The following is a 16561-nucleotide window of genomic DNA, read 5'->3' as shown; positions in this document are numbered from 1 at the left end:
CACGTTTACAACGCGCCTGCACACGTGCTAGTGCATGAGCAAGCAGACGTTGAGCTTTTCACACTTGATTATTTCTATAGTTATGATTACTAACTGGTGGGAGGAGCAATCTTATTATTTACACAACTCGTCTACATAGCATGTGCACACATGCTCGTTTACCTCAAGATTTTGACACTGGTATAATGCCATTGTTATCAATAATAACTGGTGGGAGGAGCAATTGCATTATTCATACAACTCGTCTTTGTAGCGTGTGCACACATGTGAGCGAGTTTACCTTAACATTTTGACCCCGGGTTATTGCTATCGTTATCATTAATAACTGGTGGGAGAAGCAATCTCATTCTTCATACAACATGTCTACATATCGTGTGCACACGTGCCTGTTTGTGAGCAAACATACCTCGATTATTTCCACTTGTTTTTATTTACTGCGAGTGGGTGGAGCAATCGCATTAATTATACAGTTTGTCTACAATGCGTGTGCACACGTGCTGGTGTGAGCGAGCTGACCCCGAGATTTGACACTGGATTATTTCCAGTCTTTCTATTCATTGATGTTGTTTTCATTAGTAACTGGTAGGAGGAGCAATCGCATTATTAGTACAAAACGTCTACACTGCATCTGCAAACATGCTCGTGCGTGACCAAGAGGACCTCAAGTTTTGACACGAGGTTGTTTTCAGTCTTTTTTTATTTTTTGCAATAGTTGTCATTAATAATGTGTAGGAGGAGCAATCGCATTATTCATTTACATTGCATAACTCATGTACTCATGCATTGACACTGAATTATTTGGAGTTGTTCTGTCTATGTCTTTTATGTGGAGGGGTTGCCATTGATAACTGGCAGGAGGAGCAACTGCGCCAATCAAATAAGTTGTCACATAACTAGTCGATTTATTGTTATAATTTAATAACTGGTGGGAGGAGCGATCGCATAAGAAGTCTATATTGCATGTGTCGCTGTGTGAGTGAGCATGCCTTCGAGGATCTTTTTGAGTCTTCTGTATCTATTTCTGTGATGCATTGTGGCGGTTTACAGTAATAATTGGCGAGAGGAGCGATCAGAGGTAATCCGAGCCCCCCACAACGTTAGCGAAACAGATCCATTTTATTCATCACAGTGTAAATTAAAAATGTTAAGCATTTAAATACACTTGTCTAGAATTTGAAGAATTATTTGACTTATGATTGTGCACCATGAAATCTGCCTAGCAACAAGCAGAAAGTGAATGCAAACAATTTACTGCAACAAACTTTGTAATAAATAATATTGATATATATATGAATAAATATTTTTTATACAAATGATAAGTGATTATCAAATAAATATAGTCATTATTATTAATAAAAATAAATAGGTTTGGCTATACTGTACTACTATAGAATGCAGGTTTTAGCCTTACATCACATACACCTTCTCCTCTCCTTCCTCCTGCACATATCCTGCTGTCTCCGGCGTCCCCTTTGATTCGCGAGCACATGTCCCCGTCCATCATGGGCATGGTCACGCCGTTCAGCGCCTCGTCCTGTCCCGTGTCTGCTCACAAAAGGATAAACAAGATCGGTTGCAGCGAGGCTTTTCTTAGGTTAAAAAAAAACTAAACCGAGACCGAAACGAGTGGGCAGTACTTTTGGTTTCCCCCCATCCGTACATGGTGCAGTTTGTTCCCTCTGCAATGTGACACTCCTTTACGGGAAGATGGATGGTGGACGCGCCCTCGGACACGGGAGCTGGGCTGTAAAAAGACAGTCATAGTCAAATAAATTCTGCTGCACGTTTGAGCTACAACATAAAGCAGATTTATTGGGAAAAAGTGAACACTCACTCTGACAGCTTCAGCATGACCAGGTTGGATCCCTCCGGCCCGCAGATGAGACGAGAAATGGCGAGTCTGGGATGACGGGAAGACTCGTTGAGGTGGCGCACACCCACCTGGACGCTGTATTCCCTCAGGTCGGGAACGCTGATTAAGGACAATCAGTTGGGATGGAAGATGGAGATCAATCAGACCCTCAATAAATTTGGAATATTGCAATTCCGTGCAAATGTACGGTGGTAAACCTCACTCCCTAATCGAGATGGGCGATTAGGGAAAAATTTTTTGTTTCATCTGACCACAGAACTTTCCTCCAGAAGGTCTTATCTTTGTCCATGTGATGTCAGATGAAACAAAAATGTAGCTGTTCGGCCACAATACCCAGCAATATGTTTGGAGGAGAAAAGGTGAGGCCTTTAATCCCAGGAACGTCACGCCTACCGTCAAGCATGGTGGTGGTAGTATTATGCTCTGGGCCTGTTTTGCTGCCAATGGAACTGGTGCTTTACAGAGCGTAAATGGGACAATGAAAAAGGAGGATTACCTCCAAATTCTTCAGGACAACCTAAAATCATCAGCCCGGAGGTTGGGTCTTGGGCGCAGTTGGGTGTTCCAACAGGACAATGACCCCAAACACACGTCAAGAGTGGTAAAGGAATGGCTAAATCAGGCTAGAATTAAGGTTTTAGAATGGCCTTCCCAAAGTCCTGACTTAAACGTGTGGACAATGCTGAAGAAAAAAGTCCATGTAAGAAAACCAACAAATTTAGCTGAACTGCACCGATTTTGTCAAGAGGAGTGGTCAAAAATTCCACCAGAATATTGTGGATGGCTACCAAAAGCACCTTATTGCAGTGAAACTTGCCAAGGAACATGTAACCAAATATTAACATTGCTGTATGGATACTTTTGACCCAGCAGATTTGGTCACATTTTCAGTAGACCCATAATATATTCATAAAAGAACCAAACTTCATGAATGTTTTTTGTGACCAACAAGTATGTGCTCCAATCACTCTATCACAAAAAAAATAAGAGTTGTAGAAATTATTGGAAACTCAAGACAGCCATGACATTATGTTCTTTACAAGTGTATGTAAACTTCTGATCGCGACTGTATAAGTCTTATAATGAAGGCAACACATGACGTAGGTGTCTATATTAGCTACAATAGCCTACTATCAAAATGATTATGTGCCGCAGGCTGAAGCAAATTTTCGTTGACAGAAATGTTGACATGTAATATTTATTCAACACATTTTTACAACATTAGAAACCATTAGTAAATCAGAGGCTACTCAGAAGGTGAGATAACTCCTGGAAATGACTGGCTTAGAATGGCCAAAGGTATAGATGTGTGTGTCCAAGTCAAAGGAAACGGCAGGCTGTCTTCCTTTAATAGTTGTATTACAATCGTTGGCAAGCTAGGTAATATTTGCTGTGGTCTGGAACAACATGGCACACAAACAACTATCTGAAATGCAACCAATATTACATACAGATAATGTGTCATGCAAAACTAAAGATAAAAGTAAAAGATATTAAATGAGCTCAAATATACCTACAAATGAGGTATAATGATGCAATATGTACATACAGCTAGCATAAATAGCATGTTAGCATTGATTAGCTTGCAGTCATGCGCTGACCAAATATGCCTGATTAGCACTCCAACAAGTCAATAACATCAACAAAGCGCACCTTTGTGCATTCACGCACAGCATGAAACTTTTGGTGGACAAAATGAGAAAAAGAAGGAGTGGAAGATTTTACATGTAAACAAACTGTTGCGTCACAGTCCACACTGTGGTGAGTTCAAGAACCGGCGAAATTAGGAGGACAAAAAGATGGTCACCAAATACTCTCATCAGTGAAGCATAAACACAAACATGTCAAACATTGGGCTTCCTAACAATTGGGAAGGTTTGTGTGATGTTTGTCCCCAAACAAAAAACATTCTAAAACTAGAGATGTCCGATATTATCGGCCGATAAATGCTTTAAAATGTAATATGGAAATTATCGGTATCGTTTATTTTATTATCGGTTTTGTTTTTTAAATTTTTTTATTTTTTTAATTAGATCAACATAAAAAACACAAGATACACTTACAATTAGTGCACCAACCCAAAAAACCTCCCTCCCCCATTCACACTCATTCACACAAAAGGGTTGTTTCTTTCTGTTATTAATATTGTGGTTCCTACATTATATATCAATATTTATCAATACAGTCTGCAAGGGATACAGTCCGTAAGCACACATGATTGTGCGTGCTGCTGGTCCACTAATAGTACTAACCTTTAACAGTTAATTTTACTCATTTTCATTAATTACTAGTTTCTATGTAACTGTTTTTATATTGTTTTACTTTCTTTTTTATTCAAGAATTTTTTTTAAATTTATTTATCTTATTTATTTATTTATTTTTTTTAAAGGACCTTATCTTCACCATACCTGGTTGTCCAAATTAGGCATAATAATGTGTTAATTCCACGACTGTATGTATCGGTATCGGTTGATATCGGTATCGGTAATTAAGAGTTGGACAATATCGGAATATCGGATATCGGCAAAAAGCCATTATCGGACATCCCTATCGAAAACAAAATAATTATTTTCCCCCCATCTTTTTTCATTTTCTATCCTTTTTTGAAAATGCTCCAGGGAGCCACGAGGACGGCATTAAAGAGCCGCAGGTTGCTGACCCCCGTCCTAATATCTATGTCACCATAAACAGGGGAAACTCCAGAACTAGAATACCGTGCAAATGAGACATGTATGATGACAAGATATAGCAACTGGCCAGCACAGTTATCATTAATAGCTCACTGTTAAATGTTGATTGGTTGACATTTACTAAGACAGGGGTAGGGAACCTATGGCTCTCGAGCCAGATGTGGCTCTTTTGATGACTGCATCTGGCTCTCAGATAAATCCTAGCTGACATTGCTTAACACGATAAGTAATGAATAATTCCGCTGGTAATCACAGTGTTAAAAATAACCACGTATCAACCAGACTATAAAGCCATCAGCAAAACCATGCAGCACCAGAAGTCGCATTAATGGTAAGAAGCATTTTATTTATTATTGGTTACCTTCAGAATAACTGTTATTAAAAAGAAAAAGAGACTTTTTATACCGTATTTTTCGGAGTATAAGTCGCTCCGGAGTATAAGTCGCACTGGCCGAAAATGCATAATAAAGAAGGAAAAAAACATGTATAAGTCGCACTGGAGTATAAGTCGCATTTTTTGGGGACATTTATTTGATAAAACCCAACACCAAGAATAGACATTTGAAAGGCAATTTAAAATAAATAAAGAATAGTGAACAACTGAATAAGTGTACGTTATATGAGGCATAAATAACCAACTGAGAACGTGCCTGGTATGTTAACGTAACATATTATGGTAAGAGTCATTCAAATAACTATAACATATAGAACATGCTATACGTTTACCAAACAATCTGTCACTCCTAATTGCTAAATCCCATGAAATCTTATACGTCTAGTCTCTTACGTGAATGAGCTAAATAATATTATTTGATATTTTACGGTAATGTGTTAATTTCACACATAAGTCGCTCCTGAGTATAAGTCGCACCCTTGACCAAACTATGAAAAAAACTGCGACTTATAGTCCGAAGAATACGGTACTCTAAAAATGTTGGTCTTACTTAAAAATGCACACATTTAGTTGTATTCCGTGTTAAAGAATATTATATGGCTTTCACGGAAATACACTTTAAAATATTTGGCTTTCATGGCTCTCTCACCCAAAAAGGTTCCCAACCCCTGTACTAAGACATGAACACAAATGGGAAAGATGCCCATCTTTACCATAAACGTATAATCTCTGAGGTGAACAAATGAGACATCCAGACAAGAAGGATCAAGTCCATTAAACAGGCTGCGTTTCCATTGTAAATACAGTAAATAGAGGACCTGCGTCAAAGCCTTACCAGGACGTGATGCACTGTTGGTCCGTCAACACCCAGTTTTCCCGGATCAAAGACCCTCCGCACAAATGAATCTTTCTGGAACAAAACAAACATCATCAGATGTCTTTTGAACCAGCAAAGAGAAGACGGATCCCCGCGAGGGTATCTTACTCTCGTTGGATGCTCACGACCCAGCTGCCATCTGTTCCTCGTACTTGGTGTCCCCCAACGATGCGGGTGTTAATGTGGACGAAGCACGATATCCTGGGGCGGGTTGTCGACGCACCAGGGGGGCCGAGCGTGGCTTCATGCAAGAAGGAACGCATGAACGTTAAACCACCGCTAGTTACGTGCAGAGGGCGTGGAAACACTCACCGTTCACATGAGGAGTCGCTGGGGCAGGATCACCTGAGGGATGAAAAACAAAGCACTTTGATCTCCTCGGAAGACTCACTTATTCATTTGGTGCACACAACAAACAACTAATGTTTGACATGAGCAAAGTAGTTGTTCAGCCTGTGGAGAAAAGCCCCATTAACGCTGACAATCTAACTGCATCAGTGTGTGTGTGTGTGTGTGTGTGTGTGTGTGTGTGTGTGTGTGTGTGTGTGTGTGTGTGTGTGTGTGTGTGTGTTTGTTTGTGTGCTTAATAAAAAGAAGACAGCAGTTTGAACAGTGTGTTCCAAAAGGCAGCTAGGCAACATGTATTAAAAACAGACATGACATTTGAGTTCTAGTCAACAGAAGCTAATCGCCTTTGGAAAGTGACGGGACGACAAAGGTGCCAGAAGTTAAAGTGGAACTGCACTTTTTTGGGGGGAATTTTAGAGAAGGGTCTACAGTTGCGGCCGCACACACTCAAAGTTGCGCCCACAGGGGTGACGACACCGCGAGAGTGGACACTTGATCTGTAACGTGATGCAAGATGGCTGATGCAACCGCCATTGTTGTTATTATTTTGGTAGTTGAATGTATTTTTTTTTCGGCTTATTATATGCAACCCTAACCAAAACCCAAACTTAATCCTAACTTATTTTCTGCAGTATTTTAAAAATGTATTTCTGATTCCCGCGGAACGTATTGTCTCTCAAGCTTCACTTCCGTGGGTACGTGTTTAAGTGCACGTGAGACTTAAAGTGGGCGCAACTTACATTGCCTGCGGCCACAGCGAGATGTACTTGGAATTAGAGATGTCCTATAATATCGGTCTGCCGATTTTATCGGCCGATAAATGCTTTAAAATGTAATATCGGAAATTATCGGTACCGGTTTTTTATTATCGGTATCGGCTTTTTTTAAATTTTTTAAATTTAATTTTTTTTTATTAAATCAACATAAAAAACACAAGATACACTTACATTCAGTGCACCAACCCAAAAAACCTCCCTCCCAGATTCACACTCATTCACACAAAAGGGTTGTTTCTTTCTGTTATTAATATTCTGGTTCCTACATTATATATCAATATATATCAATACAGTCTGCAGGGATACAGTCCGTAAGCACACATGATTGTGCGTGCTGCTGGTCCACTAATAGTACTAACCTTTAACAGTTAATTTTACTCATTTTTATTAATTACTAGTTTTTATGTCACTGTTTTTATATTGTTTTACTTTCTTTTTTATTCAAGAATTTTTTTTAAATGTATTTGTCTTATTTTATTTTATTAATATTTTAAAAAAGGACCTTATCTTCACCATACCTGGTTGTCCAAATTAGGCATAATAATGTGTTAATTCCACAACTGTATATATCAGTATCGGTTGATATCGGTATCGGTTGATATCGGTATCGGTAATTAAAAAGTTGGACAATATCGGAATATCGGATATCGGCTAAAAGCCATTATCGAACATCCCTACTTGGAATGTTACCCATCATCCATAATCCTTATGGAAGACAAGAACACACGTTTCACCCTTTTCTGTGTATTCTAAATACCGTACATTTCGGACATTATGCCACTACTTTTTTTCTACATTTTGAACCCTGTGGCTTATACAACGGTGCAGCTAATTTATGGATTTTTCTTTGTTGACAGCCTTAATGCAAAACAATCAGACATGCTGATAATGTTAATTATTGTTTGTTTTACGGTGCCATCTTTTGGACGAGTTCACTGCACTGTCCTTCCATTTAGTCCTTCCAAACCGGAAGCAGAAGTGCCGTTCAGTCTTCTAGCCGTCCATAGCGTTTCTACTCATGCGGATTCTTCATTCATCGCTCCAAGCAATGTTTGTAAGATTTACAATATTACCTTAACTTTTTTTTATCAGAATCAGAAACACTATATTAATCCCCTGAGGGAAATTCCTTCACGAAACCGTTCCATGTGTGATGTCTGTAGGAGTGTTTTCATGCATATTTGTAAGTGTTATCGTAATGTAATGAAGCTAGCGTCAGTAGCATTAGCTATAATGCTAACACGTTTACGAGTGTCTGTGTTAGTATTATTGACATAGAATTACATTATTTTTTCCTCAATACATTCACCAAGTTCACAAGAGTTGTTGAGTCTGTTTAGCTGATTGGAGAGTCCATGACGATGACTTTGGTTTTGTTTGATCAGCCGTTTTACTGCCATATTACAGACACCGTTTGGAAACAATTTACAAATTTACAAATCTTTTTCGGCCAATGTTTTGAAAAAAAATGTTTCAACTGAAATTTAGTGGGTGCGGCTTATATTAAACGGGTTTGGCCATTTTTTTAGAGGGCTTTACAGGCGGAATAGATCGTATTCTCATCGCCTATTACTAGCAGTTTTTCACTATTGAGAATGCACATAAAATGGAATGACCCGCGTGTTCTTGTCCCACATAAGAATTGTGTATGATGGGTAAAATTCCCAAAACTTGCAATTGCAAATCCAATTTGCCTATCATTCACAAGAACACGTCTTTTTTTTTAATGCATTCTAACTCGTAAATAAACTTAAATAAAAGTCAGTTAACAATGAGGCAAATTAGAGTCATGATGTAATTACATCTATAATCCATTTACATTTTGTGACCCGAGTATTAGCGATATTGTTGTTATAAGCGATAACGTTAAGGACCTTGTAGCGACCACATTTCCTAGTGGTCGCTGGAAGGAAAAGAATGGGTTCTTTGTAGAGATGTCCGATAATGGCTTTTTTGCCAATATCCAATATTCCGATATTGTCCAACTCTTAATTACCGATTCCGATATCAACCAATACCGATATATAAAGGTGTGGAATTAACACATTATAATGCCTACTTTTGTTGTGATGCCCCGCTGGATGCATTAAACAATGTAACAAGGTTTTCCAAAATAAATCAACTCAAGTTATGGAAAAAAAAAATGCCAACATGGCACTGCCATATTTATTATTGAAGTCACAAAGTGCATTATTTTTTTTAACATGCCTCAAAACAGCAGCTTGGAATTTGGGACATGCTCTCCCTGAGAGAGCATGAGTAGATTGAGGTGGGCGGGGTTGGGGGGTGGCAGGGCTATGGTGGGGGGAGGGGGGGCTAGCGGGGGTGTATATTGTAGCGTCCCGGAAGAGTTAGTGCTGTAAGCGATTCTGGGTATTTGTCCTGTTGTGTTTATGTTGTGTTACGGATGTTCTCCCGAAATGTGTTTGTCATTCTTGTTTGGTGTGGGTTCACAGTGTGGCGCATATTTGTAACAGTGTTAAAGTTGTTCATACGCCCACCCTCAGTGTGACCTGTGTGGCTGTCGACCAAGAATGCTTTGCATTCACTTGTGTGTGTGAAAAGCCGTAGATATTATGTGACTGGGCCGGCACTCAAAGACAGTGCCTTTAAGGTTTATTGGCTCTCTGTACTTCTCCCTACCTCCGTGTACCACTACGTACAGCGGCGTTTTAAAAAGTTATAGATTTTACTTTTTGAAACCGATATCGATCATTTCCGATATCACATTTTAAAGCATTTATCGGCTCAACTGGATATTATCGTACATCTCTAGTTCTTTGTATCTTGGTTTAATTGGTTTACAAAATAAGATGACAAACTAAAGTGTGAACATGACGGAAGTGATAAACAGGATGTAACATATCAGTAAAGTAAAGCGTTAAACAAGTAGTATGGCGCCCAAACTTATCCTCTGTCTTCCTTCCTACCTCAATGGTATATGTGCTCTCCTTAAATTCCTAGTTATGCATACGCCCACCTATACCCATGTAAACTTTTACTCCTCCAACCCACAGACACAACCGCAACCTCTTCAAGGCCGCAATCCTGTCTCCTACAGACCTACTTTTAGCGGTGCATTGATCACAGTGAGATAACTAACTTATCCTGCTGTAATGACGTCATCTGCCGGTGAACTGCTCTCTCGCCTCGGAGCTAGTGGAAGTTTATTCTAGGTTATGAATCATGCCTCTCTCACCTGGATAGTAACATGATGTATCTATTTACGTATACGTAAATAATAAATGTTATTATGAATGTGCCTGTTACTACATTACAAATATACTTACAGCGTGTAATGGAAGTGTTTGGGTGTTTATTTTTAAAGCACTTTATAGGTGGAATGGAGCGACTCCAATTAGCTGCACTGTTAGCTGACTTTTGCCAGCGAGTTGGAATGCATAAAAGAAAAGAAAAATATGTGTGTTCTTGACTAACTTAAGAATTTTAATATTAAGTATTAAGGATCTCTACAATCAGGCAGTAACCAAGAAATCCACCTATATCCTTTTAGGACCCCACGTGCTCATTTTTCAGCTGCTAGCATTAGGCGGCATTTTTAATGTCCTGCTTGAGCAAAAAAAAGAAAATAAATAAATATTTCATTCCAACTGTCACTGTCATTCAAAACTAAAATATATGATCTGTCATCTAAAAATATTTTAAGCGTCCCTTCACTGGCTCCCTGTGCGTTACCGAATACATTTTAAACTCCTTTTATTTGTTTTTAAATGTCTAAACAACCTCGCGCCAACCTATCTCTCCGACCTCCTTCAGCCTTACTGCCCCACCCGATCCTTAAGATCAGCCGATCAGCTGCTGTTGACGGTCCCTGACACAAGGCTGAAGCTTAGAGGTGACAGAGCTTTCGCCGTTGCTGCTCCCAAGCTCTGGAACGACCTACCCCTGAGTGTTAGACAAGCCTCCTCTCTTCCTGTTTTTAAATCTCTCTTAAAAACATACTTTTATTCCATGGCTTTTAACACTGAGTGATATCCATCCTGCAATGGCGCCCCATAATACACCTGCTGTGATCCTGTTTTTATGTTTTTATGTTTTTATTAATTCTATTTTAATTATTTATTTTTTATCGTGTTCTGTTTGTGTTGTGTTGTGTTTGCTCGGTACTCGTTTTATCTTTTAACCTGCTCATTGTACAGCACTTTGGCTACCCCTGTGGTAAATTTTAAATGTGCTCTATAAATAAAGTTGATTTGATTTGATTTGATCTAAAAATATTTCTGCATAATTAACATTTTGTGTTTAGTTTTGTATCAATTTTTGTTCGTCCTGTAAGTTTTCTTGGTGCCTGTCGAAGATGAACTTTTTTTCTGTAGCAGACAAAGGTTATTGATCAACATTATCTAGGAATAGTTCCAAAAGAGAGAGAATATTTAAGAAAATGTCTTGTTCCATCATGGTATTTGTATTATGTTATATTGTCAATCTCCAACACGCAACTCCAAATTTGGCAAGTTATCGTATTTGAAATTTTGAAGAACATGCTTTTTATTTGAGAATATTAACAGATATTTTATAAATGGCATTTTCAAGTACAGTTCTCATGATCCAAATTTACAAGTTTTTCAGTATACAAGCCGTCTCTCGGCTAATTGTTATGCTTCAAATTGCAAGCAGAAATTTGAATTATGAGTCTCCCCAATGCTAAACTCTGTAAGATCTCACCAAAACATCCGGTCTTACTCGCTAATTTTAGCTTAGCTAAAGATGAACACAACGGTTTTTCCAAGCATGGCAAGGAAGAAAGTGAGTGTAAAAGACAATGTTGAGAAAAGGAAGTGGATGATATTCATTGAATTAAAGAAAGAAATCATCAAAAACATGCGTGTCTAAATGATTTGATTGAACTTGGTGGAGCAGATGAAGCATAGCACTACTAGTCTGCATCGTACTGAAGCAGAATGAGTCAATAACTTCAGCCAAGTAGGTAAAAATAAGATCTAAATGGTGGATATTTATCCATGTTTGACGGTGAAGCAACTGAAAGGAGATACTGTAGAAGTCCACTCTCCAAGGTAAATGCTAGGGGTGCACAGAAAAATCGATTCACATCCAAATTGCGATTCCTATTCACCCCAATTCTAAATCAACTCACAAAAAAATATATAAAATGTTTTCTTTTTTTTTTTCTTATAAGAATACATTTTCAAAAATACTCTTTTTAGGCCACCTCCATGCAACCAAAATGAGCCTTTCTAACTTGTGACCTATTTTGACAAAGTTTCATTATGATTACTATACCAAATAATACATTGTGATAATCGGTTTGAATCGAGAATCGTGGTGAATCGAGAATTGATTCTGAATCAAATCGTCACCCCAGGAATCAGAATCAGATCTAATGTGCCCAAAGATTCACACCCGTCGTAAATGCTGGACATTATTACATTAATTCATAAAACTACTGTATTTGTTGTTACTACATTCTATTTATATTGTTTTTTCATACAATATTTATTATCCTTTAAAAAAAAAAAAACATGTCAAAATTGTCATGTTTTGAGGGGGCCAAGCACCGATTTGAACTCATTTCAATAGGCGACGTGGCTTCACTGCTCAGTGGCCTTGTGGTTAGAGTGTCCGCCCTGAGACCGGTAGGCCGTGAGTTCAAACCCCCCCGAGTCATACCAAAGACTATAAAAATGGGAGCCATTACCTCCCTGCTTGGCACTCAGCATCAAGGGTTGGAATTGGGGGTTAAATCACCAAAATGATTCCCTAGCGCGGCCACCGCTGCTGCTCACTGCTCCCCTCACCTCCCAGGGGGTGGAACAAGGGGATGGGTCAAATGCAGAGGGTGATTTCACCACACCTAGTGTGTGTGTGACTATCAGTGGTGCTTTTACTTGAACTTTCACAATGCACGTTTTTCAAGGTACGAGCTACGTTACTGAACCAATCCACTCGAGGTACCATTTTACAGTTTAAAAAAGCAGAATTATGGAGAGAATTCTGAGGCTCAGAGCTAATCGCATACTTGCCAACCCTCCCGGATTTTCCGGGAGACTCCCGAAATTCAGCGCCTCTCCCGAAAACCCTCCCGGGACAAATTTTCTCCCGAAAATCTCCCGAAATTCTGGCGGAGCTGGAGGCCACGCCCCCTCCAGGTTTATTGTTAGGCAGTTTCATTAACGTCCTCCCAGCACAGCAACAACACATAACAACAGCAGTCACGTTTTGTCTACCGTAAAGCAGTTTGTCTGCCGTAAACAGCAATGTTGTGACACTCTTAAACAGGACAATACTGCCATCTACTGTACATGCATATGTGACAATAACATCTACGGCTTTTAGAGAGTGCAGTGCACGCACAACTGCGCACACAACAAGGAGACGAAGCGGAATGCATCATCAGAGAGGGTGTTCAGCATGGTTAGAAAAATAGTGACAGAGAATAGAACAAGGATGGACAATTCAACCCTTAACTCAACAATGAGAAGATGAGTGTTATGTGTGTGTATATGTGTAAATAAATGAACACTGAAACTCAAGTATTTATTTTATATATATATATATATATATATATATATATATATATATATATATATATATATATATATATATAAAATAAATACTGTATATATATATATAGCTAGAATTCACTGAACGTCAAGTATTACTTTATACTGTATATATATATATATATATATATATATATATATATATATATATATATATATATATATATATATATATATATATATATATATAGCTAGAATTCACTGAAAGTCAAGTATTTCTTATATATATATATATATATATATATATATATATTCATATATATATATGTGAAATACTTGACTTGGTGAATTCTAACTGTAAATATACTCCTCCCCTCTTAACCACGCCCCCAACCACGCCCCCACCCCACCCCCAACCACGCCCCCCGCCACCCACCACCCCCCACCTCCCGAAATCGGAGGTCTCAAGGTTGGCAAGTATGGCTAATTGTCGCATTTTAAATGCATAACTGTGATACAACAAATAAATCCAGTTAAGTGATTGTATCAGAAGAAATATGTCAACAAGTGGCAGCAGCTTCTTAAACTCCAACATGCTAACGCGCTAACTTAGACTGCTCCATTTACTTTTCAACGTGTCTTTGTTTTCAATGGAAATAAAACAGTTTAAAACCACCCCACACTAAACTCTGACCACTTCTTCTTTACTTCCTGTTTTTCTACAGCAGCCCAGTTATGTAGAACATCTGTCGGGTCTGAATTAACTGCACCCTCTGCTTTCGATCAAATTTATCATACCCACCAAGGCATTATCACGTTTCACGTCACAATTGACTGAGGTTCAAAGTACGATTTTTAGGTTTCAGTTCCTTTTCCAGACATGACAGAATTATTGTTCTGAATCCAAGCACTTAATAATCCCTGATAGGGTATGATATGCAACACATGTAAAAGACAAAGCATGCTGCTGCTACTTCAACGCAAACACAAGCAGCAGTGACGCTTGCGGCATTGTTCACATTCTTGGCAGTGCACGGGACGGAGAGAGTCCTTGGCTGGCGGACTGTAAACATCAGGAGGATTTGAAGATGGCAAAGCTGCATATCAAGTCCACACAGAACTTTGGATGCTTTCAAACTGTGTAGGGCCCCGCAATCCATGGGGGGGGGGCAGCTTTGTGTGAATAAGCGCGTGTAAAATGTCAATAAATGACAGGGCACTTCATATAAATGTTTTATCACAAATTTAATCACAGCCCCTTCCTGCTCCGTCACTGATAATAATATAATGGAGAATATCCACAGATATTGTCATTGTAACGAGTTACAATGGGCTGGTAATGTGTCGGAAATATAGGCAAAATAAAATTCTGCTTAGGTCCACAATTTTGGCCCAGTTCATCAAAAAAGATGTAGCCTGGTAAACCAAAAAGGTAGACAATCTATTGCCTGTCATACATCCTTTGCAGCTTTCGAGCACTTTATCAACTGTCAAAAACATCCGACAAATCATTTTCTACACATTCTTCACATTCCGATTTGTGTTTTGGGAGAAAGGGTCCAGAGTGCAGATCAGGTCCAGATCAAACACTTGGCACAGAGACCAAAAGTCGGATTTTCCCCCAAAATGTCAAGTTGTTCTCTGAAGGGACCGCTAGAAAAGTTCACACGAAATTCCTCCGTCCAATTCTATGTTTATCGTGCGCTGGAGCCTATGCCAGCTGCCTTTGGGTGAGAGACAGGATTGACACAAAAAACTAAGCATGGATGTGGATTTACATCAGGGGATGTTGTTGTGAGATTGTTTGTGATTGAAGGCTGTATATATATAAATGTTGATCGATTGATGTCCTGATCAACATTTTTGGCCTCCGATCCGATTTTTTGGCCTGAGATTCGATCCGATTTTGAGTCCCAATCTGACACTTTTACAACAGAAGCGAAAATGTTTCATAATAAGTAGAGATGTCCGATAATATCGGACTGCCGATATTATCGGCCGATAAATGCTTTAAAATGTAAATTCGGAAATTATCGGTATCGGTTTCAAAAAGTACAATTTATGACTTTTTAAAACGCCACTGTACGGAGTGGTACACGGACATAGGGAGAAGTACAGAGCAGTTGCGTCTCCCAGTCATACTTGCCAACCCTCACGATTTTCCCGGGAGACTCCCAAATTTCAGTGTCCCTCCTGAAAATCTCCCGGGGCAGCCATTCTCCCGAATTTCTCCCGATTTCCACCCAGACAACAATATTGGGGGCGTGCCTTAAAGGCACTGCCTTTGCGTGCCGGCCCAATCACATAATATCTACGGCTTTTCACACACACAAGTGAATGCAATGCATACTTGGTCAACAGCCATACAGGTCACACTGAGGGTGGCCGTATAAACAACTTTAACACTGTTACAAATATGCGCCACACTGTGAACCCACACCAAACAAGAATGAAAAACACATTTCGGGAGAACATCCGCACCGTAACACAACATAAACACAACAGAACAAATACCCAGAACCCCTTGCAGCACTAACTCTTCCGGGACGCTACAATATACACCCCCTAACCACCGACCACGCCCACCTCAACTTCGCCCCTCCCACCCCCCCTCAACCTCCTTGGGACATGCTCTCCCTGAGAGAGCATGTCCCAAATTCCAAGTTACTGTTTTGAGGCATGTTAAAAAAAATAATGCACTTTGTGACTTCAATAATAAATATGGCAGTGCCATGTTGGCATTTTTTTTCATAACTTGAGTTGATTTATTTTGGAAAACCTTGTTACATTGTTTAATGCATCCAGCGGGGCATCACAACAAAATTAGGCATAATAATGTGTTAATTCCACGACTGTATATATCGGTATCGGTTGATATCGGAATCGGTAATTAAGAGTTAGACAATATCGGAATATCCGCAAAAAAGCCATTATCGGTCATCTGTAATAATAAGTAACTACAGTAAACACAATAACACATTTTAATAACTGTTATCTTATTAAATGTATTACTTTAAAAGACATGATGAATTAATCATGTGGTACTGAATGGTTTAAACATTATTTTTAACAAAATAAAGTGCATAATGCACAATAATTAAACAAAAACTACTATTGGCTC

General features: G+C 39.0%; 1 protein-coding gene across 1 annotated transcript in view; it reads right to left on the bottom strand.

Moving 5' to 3' along the window:
* The window catches only part of LOC133606200 (hepatocyte growth factor-like), a 55558-nt gene that overhangs the window by 7095 nt on the left and 31902 nt on the right, over positions 1 to 16561 (bottom strand). The window contains exons 12-17 of the mRNA XM_061959861.2: positions 6147 to 6179; positions 5943 to 6075; positions 5793 to 5867; positions 1835 to 1972; positions 1638 to 1744; positions 1412 to 1545 (exon numbers count right to left, since the gene is read on the bottom strand). Of these exons, the coding sequence (XP_061815845.1) occupies positions 1412 to 1545; positions 1638 to 1744; positions 1835 to 1972; positions 5793 to 5867; positions 5943 to 6075; positions 6147 to 6179 (620 nt within the window). The remainder of the gene's footprint in view (positions 1 to 1411; positions 1546 to 1637; positions 1745 to 1834; positions 1973 to 5792; positions 5868 to 5942; positions 6076 to 6146; positions 6180 to 16561) is intronic.

The sequence above is a fragment of the Nerophis lumbriciformis genome, linkage group LG05, assembly GCF_033978685.3.
Source record: "Nerophis lumbriciformis linkage group LG05, RoL_Nlum_v2.1, whole genome shotgun sequence".
Taxonomy (NCBI): domain Eukaryota; kingdom Metazoa; phylum Chordata; class Actinopteri; order Syngnathiformes; family Syngnathidae; genus Nerophis; species Nerophis lumbriciformis.
The sequence above is the reverse complement of the archived record's forward strand: the minus strand, read 5'-3'. Positions and strand labels throughout refer to the sequence as shown.